The sequence below is a fragment of the Oncorhynchus masou genome, chromosome 12 (assembly GCF_036934945.1).
Source record: "Oncorhynchus masou masou isolate Uvic2021 chromosome 12, UVic_Omas_1.1, whole genome shotgun sequence".
In the NCBI taxonomy this organism is placed as follows: domain Eukaryota; kingdom Metazoa; phylum Chordata; class Actinopteri; order Salmoniformes; family Salmonidae; genus Oncorhynchus; species Oncorhynchus masou.
In genome coordinates, this window is record NC_088223.1 from 42,156,198 (window position 1) to 42,166,645 (window position 10,448).

The following is a 10,448-nucleotide window of genomic DNA, read 5'->3' on the forward strand; positions in this document are numbered from 1 at the left end:
TCACACATGGATTGTACAACATTTGCCCTTTTTTTTCATGCATACCCATAACATGATGCAGCCACTACTATGCTTGAAAATATGGAGTGGTACTCCATAATATGTTTTGGGCAAATCTAACAACAACGTATTCAGGCCAGAAAGTGAATTGCTTTCCCACATTCTTTGCAGTATTACTTTATACCTTGTTGTAAACAGGATGCATGTTTTGGAATATTTATATTATGTACAGGCTTCCTTTTCACGCTGTCAATTAGGTTAGAACTGTGGAGTAACTACAATGTTGTTGATCCATCCCCAGTTCTCTCCTATGACAGCCATTAAAAACTGTTTCAAAGTCACCATTGGCCTCGTGGTGAAATTCCTGAGCGATTTCCTTCCTCTCCGGCAACTGAGTAAGGAAGGACGTCCTTGGGGGATTTGATAAACCCTCCAAAGTGTAAGTAATAACTTCAACATGCTCAAAAGGATACGCAGTGTCTACTTTTCTATTTTGACCTCGCTACCAATAGGTGCCCTTCTATATGTAAGCATTAGAAAACCTCGCTCTTCTTTGTGGTTGAATCGGTTTCAAATTCACTGCTTACCTGGAGGGATCTTGTGTAGGGTACAGAAATGATGTAGTCGTTCAAAAAATAATGTTAAAGTGGAACAGACAGGATTTTCAACAAAATCTTAAAATCTGTTCATATAAACCCACAGAAAGAACAGCACCTTTTTTTTAAACATTTTCTGACAAGCGCACACTTGGACATGGTCATTTTCGCGTTTTCATAAATTCATACAACGTTTGGGAATTACGTAGTCAAGCATTTGTGAAAATTCTATAGCAATATAAATGGGAAAGCAGGCGTGCGTTTGGACAATTAATACACAGCAGTAAATAAAACGTCTGTCCTGTCCAGGACTGCATTCTACCCAGACTGGTGCACCAATCAGAGCAACAGTTAGGCCTATGCTAAAAAGCCATTTGCAACACGGGGGTGCCATCTTTCACTTTGAACTGGACTGTATGTTTACAGGCAGTAGCAACCGCGCGACTTTAGATCACGAGAACGCATTCTCCCTCGCCCTCCATTTGGCAAATTGCTCCATAATTCTAGCCTGTCCTGCTTACAAGCAAAAACTAAAGCAAGAAGCATCAATAAAAAAAAAGTAGTCAGATGTAGCAAGTGCTAAGCTACAGGACTATTTTGCTAGCACAGACAGGAATGTTACGGGATTCTCCGATGGCATTGAGGTATACACCACATCAGTCACTGGCTTCATCAATAAGTGACAGTGCACCACACTGGTACATACACTACCGTTCAAACGTTTGGGGTCACTTAGAAATGTCCTTGTTATTGAAAGAAAAGCAATTTGTGTCCAATAAAATAACATTAAATTGATCAAAAATACAGTGTTAATGTTGACTATTGTAGCTGTAAACGGCAGATTTAACGGAATATTGACATTGGCGTACAGAGTCCGACACTCCTGTGTTCTGATGGCACGTTGTGTTAGCTAATCCAAGTATATCATTTTAAAAGGCAAATTGATCATTATAAAACCCCTTTTCAATTATGTTAACACAGCTGAAAACTGTTGTTCTAATTAAGGAAGCAATAAAACTGACCTTCAGACCAGTTGAGTATCTGGAGCATCAGCATTTGTGGGTTCGATTACAGGTACAAAATGGCAAGAAACAAAGAACTTTATTTGGAAACTCTTCAGTCTGTTCTTGTTCTGAGAAATGAAGGCTATTCCATGCGAGATATTGGCAAGAAATTGAAGATCTCATACAACGCTGTGTACTACTCTCTTCACAGAACAGCGCAAACCGGGATGCTAGGCAGAGTTGCAAAGAAAAGGCCATCTCTCAGACTGGCCAATAAAAGATTAACCTGGGCAAAAAAAAAAAGAAAAAAAAAAGACACTGGACCTCTGCCTAGGCCAGCATCCCAGAGTCACCTTTTCACTGTTGAAGTTGAGACTGGTGTTTTGCAGGTACTATTTAATGACGCTGCCAGTTGATAACTAGTGAGGCATCCGTTTCTCAAACTAGACACTAGTGTACTTGTGCATACCTGAGCATGAGGACCAGGGACTCCCACACCTCTATTCTGGTTAGAGCTAGTTTGTGCTGTTCTGTGAAGGAAGTAGATGAGAGCTGATGTGAGTAAGACCTTTAAAGGGTCAATATTCACAAGGCCAGGCAGATTACCAGGATGTCTACTCCAAGCATGCACTGACCAAATGACATTTTTCAACCTGATAGAGTTTGTAATAACAACATGTTTCAAGCATTCGACCATAGTCCCTGTGCCCAAGAATGCGAAGGAAACCTGACTAAATGACTACCGGCAGCGATGAAGTGCTTTGAAAGGCTAGTCATTGCTTACTTAGGCCTTATCCTGGAAACCCTAGACCCACTCCAATTTGCATACCGCCCTAACAGATCCACAGATGATGCCATCTCTATTGCACTCCACACTGCCCTTTCCCACCTGGACAAAAGGAACACCTATGTGATAATGCTATACATTGACTACAGCTCAACACCATAGTGCCCTCAAAGCTCATCACTAAGCTAAGGACCCTGGGACAAAACACCTCCCTCTACAAATGGATCTTGGACTTCCTGTACGGGCCGCCACCAGGTGGTAAGGTTAGGCAACAACACATCCGCCACGCTGATCCTCAACACGGGTGCCCTCAGGGGTGCGTGCTCAGTCCCTTCCTGTACTCCATTCACTCATTACTGCATGGCCAGTCACGACTCCAACACCATCATTAAGTTTGCCATGACTACAACGGTAGGCCTGAACACCAACAACGAGACAGTCTATAGGGAGGTCAGAGACCTGGCAGTGTAGTGCCAGGACAACAACCTCTCCCTCAATATGATCAAGACAAAGGAGATGGTTATGGACAATAGGTAAAAGGAAGACACAGCATGCCCCCATTCTCATCAACGGGGTTGTAGTTGAGCACTTCAAGTTCCTTGGTGTCCACATCACCAACAAAGTAACATGGTCCAAGCACACCAAGACAGTCATGAAGAGGGCACGACAAAGCCTAATCCCCCCCAGGAGACTGAAAAGATGTGGCATGGGTCCTCAAAAGGTTCTACAGCTGCACCATCGGGAGCATCCTGACTGGTTGCGTCACTGCCTGGTACGGCAACTGCTCAGCCTCCGACCGCAAGGCACTAGAGGGTCGTGCGTACGGCCCAGTACATCACTGGGGCCAAGTTTCCTGTTATCCAGGACCACTGTACTAGACGTGTCAGAGGAAGGCCATAAAAATTGTCAAAGACTCCAGCCACCCTAGTCACATACTTCTTTGCTACTGTATTGGCAAGCAGTACCGGGGCACTAAGTCTAGGTCCGAGAGCCTTCTAAACAGCATCTACCCCCAAGCCATAAGACTCCTGAAAAGCTAATCAAATAGATACCCAGACTATTTGCATTGCCCCCCCTTTACACTGCTATTACTCGGTTTATTAATATATGCATAGTCACTTGACCTCTACCTACACATTACCTCATTTAACCGGAGCCCCTGCTCATTTACTCTGTACTGGTACCCCCTGTATATAGCCTCGCAACTGTCATTTTACTGCTGCTCTATAATTATTTGTTAGTTTTATTTTATTCTCACCCATTTTTTACTAAACACTTATTTTTCTTAAAAACGCATTGTTGGTTAAGGGCTTGTAAGTAAGCATTTCACTATACTACACCACACCTGTTGTATTCGGCGCATGTGACAAATACAATTTGATTTGCCAAAAGCTGCAAAATACAGCTGAAGGGATTTATGCAAATATGTAAACACCACAGGAGCCGTACATTTGAGAAAGTCACAATCCTATTGATAAAAAAATAAGGTAGGCTCTTTCTCCATCAGTTGCCGATGCACATGAATAAGATTAACAACTAATGCTAGCCAGAGTGAGATGAGCTAAAATCTAAATGAGGGAACATAAGCTACACTCTCAAACGTTTAACTAGTTGGCTGTTAAAATTGATAAACAAATGGGGAAATAGTAGCCTGCTAGTCCTTCTGCAGCTTGCTCACCAATGCATGCTTGTCCCAACCAAAGTTGACAATGGGAACTTGTCTGCCCACCCATTTGATCAATGCCAAATATATTTGATTGACAACTAAGATATGCTAACTGTGGATAACAGTTCAAATTCAGCATAGCTCGCTAGTTAGCTAGCAAAACAATTTATATTTCCTGCTACCTAACCAAATGGCATTTTAAAACCCTCTTATAAATGTTGGTTTTGAAGCATAAACTGGGATTTTTTTTGACTGATATGATTGTCTGTTTCATACCTGCAAAGTTGTTAAAACTGTCAGTTCCACTTTAAAACACTATTATTGCACACCGAGAGTCCATGCAACTTGTGACTTGGTAAGCACATTTATACTACTGGACTTACATTATTTAGGCTTGCCATAAAAGGGGTTGAATACTTGACTCAAGGCAGAACAACTTAATTTGTAAAAACATAACACTGACATTATGGGGTACTGTGTGTAGGCTAGCGACAAAAAAAACTCAATTGAATCCAGGCTGCAACAAAATTTGCTAAACGTCAAGGGTATGAATACCTTCTGAAGGCACTGTATAAACCAGTCAGGGGAATTGACAGTTCCTCCAGTATTCCGATCACAATTTTTGGCTAAATCAATACTTCCCTGCATATTATGAGTGCCTGCTCATTTGACCAATCACTGCATTATTTCCACATAAAAAAGTCAAATAAATAAATAAATAAATAAATATATATATTTATATATATATATAAATATATATGACAAAGCCTAATATACATAAAAAAGTCAAATAAATATATATAGGTTAAAATTCCGAGCCCTCTTTTCTTTTATACTGCGGAGATGGGTTATATATTATATTATATATATAATATATATATTATATAATATATATTATATATATATTATATAACTCATCTCCGCAGTATAAAAGAAAAGAGAGCTCAGGAATTTTAACCAATACTGCACAATATGGTTCAATTTGGCCAAGTTTGCATTGGTCAAAGAAAAACACAAATGATTGGGAGGCACTATTTGTCAACCACAATGCAGGTCAAGGCTGCATAGTGCAATTGGCGAGAAGCAACTGAAGCAACTTGAAGGTGACTTCATCAAACTGTATGACCTTAGACCACATGGTTTTTGTAAAGCTCAGTAAAGCTGCAGTCAACATGTCGCAAGACGGAACATTTTTATAACCATATTGCAACACTTTGAAAGCTGGTGATCAACGATGGTCCGCTTGAACACGACCAATAACTTATATTGTGACATTATAAAGGCAGGTAGCCACTAGTGATGGTGGTCTCTCACGTCCCTCTGCAGCAGACAGAGTGTACAAAACCTGAATATTGAGTTGCACCTAAGTATCATGAGGTCCCTGGCAATTAGCAGCCGTATTAGCCACTATGACATCAACACTGTGATTCAGACGTCACATACAGCCAGGCAAGGCACTTAGCCACGATAAGATAAACACAGGTGTTCTGCAGTCATATTGGCTAAAGAGGGAGGCAGTTAGCCTCTATTAGCCTACGTCAACACGTTTATTCTGTCACGCCATAAAAGGCAGACACTATCTAATTTGTTTTATATATTTTTTGCGATATTCCAAATGCATGTATATGCATTTATTTTTTAATAGGAGTGTTTATGTCCGCTTGCCCTCCTGTTGTATTTTTGTTCTCTTCTCCTTCGCGCACCATCCCATTTACGCCAGAGATCTGTATATAATGGTGAGATGCACGTCTACACCCTAACAATGGGATACAGTTGTCCAAAACTCGGGAATGCAGGCGACAAGCTTAGGTCCAAAATAAGACCATAGAAACGCATGACTTATTTTGGACCACTTGTCACCTCTTCCTCTATGGTTTACACACACAAGCCTCACGCCTGCCTCTCACTCCAACAAAGTTGAGATCACATATTTCACTCTGACAAGCGGTTTCAACTCGCTATTTGAATTTGGTCCAACATAATCTGTCATATGGATACCAAAACACATTTGAATTTTTTTTTGACTGTGATAGAGGATAAGTTAACTTCACGATACCCTTTTTATGTCTCAACTACTCAAATTGTGCACAGAGCAGACACTACTAAAACGAGTGTATCAATGAATATTGAAAAAAAATATATGCTCAGTTTAGTCTTTCATTCAATGTGCAATGACCATAACACACAACTTGTTTTCATTCTGAAAAATAAGGTAGGCCACTTGAGTTCAACATCTGAAGTGGACAGGCTAACATGCTTTGCAAACAGACAGAAGGGTGTGTTCATAATTCAACTGTTCCACCTTGTTAGTTAGCAAATAGATCCAAGTTAGCTAAACTGAAAATAAAGATTAGCACTTGGGCTTGAGATTTCTATTTAACTAGGCAAGTCAGTTAAGAACAAATTCTTATTTACAATGACGGCCTACACCGGTAGGAATTAAGTTAGCTAGCATGTTATGCTAGCGACGACGCTAATCGTTTAGCTAGCTCACTTCAGCAAGCTAAATGCATCGCTCTGAGTCTGGCTTGTACTGGCAGGAGTATGGGGTAATGTTAGTTACAGTATAGTGAGGGTGAATTAAATTATTCAACATCTTGCTAGCTAGCAACATTAGTGAAGCCAGCTGCAGTCACATTTTGGCTACCTAGCAACATGACATAATTTATAATTATCTGGAAGCAGTGGAAACAACTGAGCTTGGCCAAGTCCAGCCCAACCTGGGTTGGTTTCAAAGTGCCAATGGAAGAACCTCTAAGGGTTTCAGGCCTACATTGTTCCTTAAGTAAAATCTCCACCACCCGGGGCACCGGGCCATGCAAAAACAAACTCGCCCTTTAAGCCTACATTATACCATTTTTAAGCATTGCCAACATCAGCTTCTGGTGCTGAAAAGGCAGGAGCACCAGCAAACAGTCATGGTGGCTGAAAAACTCAGAGCTCAGCCTCCAAAGCAATCACAACAACATCCTGATACTTATCTAAGCCTGGGTGAAAATACCTAATTCACTGCTGTAGTAACAAGACCAGGCATACCAACCTAACACTGTACTCTTCCTCGGGCAATAGGTATAAACAGGAGTAATTAGCAGGCGATTCATTTTGGAGTGAGTGAACAATCACTTGCTCCTAAACTAAGCCCATGAAGGAATCACACAAAGACCCCTTCTTCAAGTTGCACGGCAATACACCTTTAGCACATATCGGCTGTGGCTTGGCCCTTCAGTGTAGCCTATGAATGATCGATCAGCGTAATAAAAGCCCATCACCGTTGATTCAGGTTCTATCAGCATTTGTCTTTGAACAAAGCACACAGAATAAGCCTAATTAAGCTTTAACACAACAATGAAGGGGCAGCTATTCACAACTGGCATTGCAAACACAGGGCCTGCCGGCTGACAATATTAAATTGTTGAATATGAGTGATGCTTGAATCTAGTGCATGTGTAGTGCTGTGAATTCATAAAAAGCATAACAGCATTGATCAAGGTACAGTAAAGTGGACGAATATAAAGCACAATGAACCAATCCATCCAGTGGATCCTTCACAACCACCAACATATTTAAATATTATGAGGTGTGTAATATCTATGATATGTAGACCTACCCATTGATTCTTGAATACCTATAAAAAAAAGCCCCAATGGGCTTAGTTCAACGGTCATACCCCATTAGAACCCAAAATATAAGCTCCCATGTTTGTAAATGTAAACCAACTATACCTCGTCAAAACTAATGCTATGATGGATGGTCAGTACTTTCATCCATAGCTTTGTCTATGAATTTGAGAGTGGTTACATTTACCCAGCCAAATCCATTATATTTTTACAGAAACATTGGCCGAGACAATTCTTGTTATTGTTTCAACTGCTTATTGCGGCTTTAAAAACTACACATGAACAGCATCAAACAGTCATTTAGAGTTTCATGCTGACCAGACCAGTCACACAAGCATGTTGATTTTGTCCACCCACAATCAGGACACTCAGGTTGAAAAGTGTCAATGAAATCTGAACCAATTATATTAATTTGGGGACAGGTTGAAAAGCATTAAACATTTAAGGCAATTTAGCTTGCTAGCTTGCTGTTGGTAACTAATTTGTCATGGGATAAATACATTGGGTTGTTATTTTACCTCAAATGCACAAGGTCCTCTACTCCGACAATTAATCCACAGATAAAAGGGTGAACTGAGTTAGTTTCTAGTCATCTCTCCTCCTTCAGACTTCTTCTGACTTTATATGGTGGTTGGCAACCAACTTTAAGGTGCATTACCACTACAAACAGGGCTGGAGTGTGGACCTCAGTTCATCTTTCAATTCACCCATATGGGTATACGCTCCTAAAAACCAATGAGGAGATGGGAGAGACGGGACTTGCATCGCAAATAGAACCAAGTTCTATTTTAACGCCTGGCTACGCAGATTCTCGTTGACGCGCGTGAGCAGTGTGGGTGCAATGATTGAATAACATGTATGGGTACATTTATTATATCCTACGATAAATTATCTAGCAACAGCAAGCTAGCTGTTACCATAAATGTTTGGTTATCAACCTGTCCCCAAATTAATATAGTTGGTTCAGACTTTGTGATATTTCAACCTGTTAGTCCTGATTGGAGTTGGAGGACAAAATGAAAATGCCTGCGAGCTGTCTAGTCTGCATGTTAAGCATACTTTGCTAATAACTATACTCTTTAAAAAAATATATATAAAAAAAGTTTCTAAAACAACACAGCACATAACATAAATATGGACTACCAAAGCTTCACTGTCATTAACAAAAAAGCAGAGGAAAGCATATAGCAAAAGCAGCACAGCATATTTCCGGTCTCCGGGAGACCTGAACAACAATACATTCAGGCATCTTCAATTATCGTACACAAGCACTATACACTCCCTATAGGCCTACAACAACTGAAGCTCCCAAAATATTTGGTCATTTCCTGGGGTAGGCTTGTCTGCTCCTCAAAACGTACCTATTTTTATTGTGCAATAACTCCTATGTAGTTAACAGGCAGGAAGTTACAGTAAACTCAATAACATAGTATATTTTATAAACGTGTAGGCTAATTACTGAACTATTTATCTAGCTAGTTACATGTATTTTGATTGTTACTGTTTGACACAAGTCCAACTGATTTAAGGTGATAAACCAAGGATGGCAGAGGAAATTTGACAGTCTTAACAGAATAATAGCTAACGTTAGGTAAAAAGTTAAAACACTAACGTTAATTCTATGCGTAGAATACTTGCTCAATAAAGCCATTGTTTGTCAACAAATGACCAAACACGTTATAACAAACATTTGCTAGACATCACAACTAGTAACGTTAGTGATAGCTGACTGACACTGCAAGTCAACATTAGCTAACTTTTTTAACTAACTAGTTCCACATAGGCGCACTCCCGCGTTACTTAACGTTACCCAATAAGCTAACTATAAGATACATTACATGACTACATTTTACATTAAATTCCTGTGTTGTGCACCAATGTTACTAACTAGATACTGTTAGCATTCGCTAAACATAGCTAGCTACTTACGTTAACGTATGCAGCTAACAGTAACCTAGTTAAAATGAGCTAACCTAGCAATATAAATAACGAGCGCTAAGCGAGTCAGGCAAATCAGCTATCGTTAGCTAGCTAACATTAGCAACTCACATTTCCTCAACCATTTAATCCAGTAACGCACGATAAGGCTGTGGTATTTCTTGTTCTCAATGCACCAATTTGATAGTCCTTGAATTGATTCCATTGTGTTCGACACTCCTTGAAACCGTCGGTCCAAAGTTGACTCCAGAGCCACAGGCAAACCACGACTTTGGCCGCTTGACGCGCCTGATCCTGCAGCCATCTTCGGGCCTTGCACTGCCAAGCCACACATAAAACAATGAGCCAGATATTTCAGCGGATGTATAAACCTGAAGCATCCGTTTGGCGTCGATTCCACTCACTACCAAATATGGTGATGAGAGAAAGCCCAATTTCCGGCAGTAGGAGAAGATGGCGCGAAATTCTACAAAATGTCTCTTCGATTAAACATTTCATCTCCATACAGTTTTCTATTTCCAAAACTATAATCTGTAACAAACATATTGGACTGCGTGTTGTAGACTTCACCCTTTGCCAAAGTTTTTTTTTAAGTGCAAGGGGGAATTTAGTAATTGCACACGCGCACTTCATAGACTAGGCGTTCCCTAGCGGAAATATACAAATAAATGCTTGCACGCGCCAATAGGATCTCACTAGCTCGTGCTTGGCTCTGCCCAACTCCTTGCCTGTTCTGCGCACTATGATTAATTTGCTCCCGTTGGAAACGACAGGGTATTCTTCTTCGATGAGGTCCAATAAATGTTGCATTACGCCACCTACTCGACTGGAGTATAACTC

The 10,448-nt window shown here is 40.4% G+C and overlaps 1 protein-coding gene across 4 annotated transcripts in view; it reads right to left on the reverse strand.

Moving 5' to 3' along the window:
- LOC135550114 (CUGBP Elav-like family member 3) overlaps positions 1 to 9,952 on the reverse strand; it is a 63,185-nt gene extending 53,233 nt beyond the window's left edge. For all 4 annotated transcript variants that reach the window (XM_064980615.1, XM_064980614.1, XM_064980612.1 and 1 more), the window contains exon 1: positions 9,720 to 9,952. In XM_064980615.1, coding sequence (XP_064836687.1) covers positions 9,720 to 9,942 — 223 coding nt within the window. In that variant the 5' untranslated portion in view covers positions 9,943 to 9,952. The remainder of the gene's footprint in view (positions 1 to 9,719) is intronic.
- Positions 9,953 to 10,448: the final 496 nt, after the last annotated feature.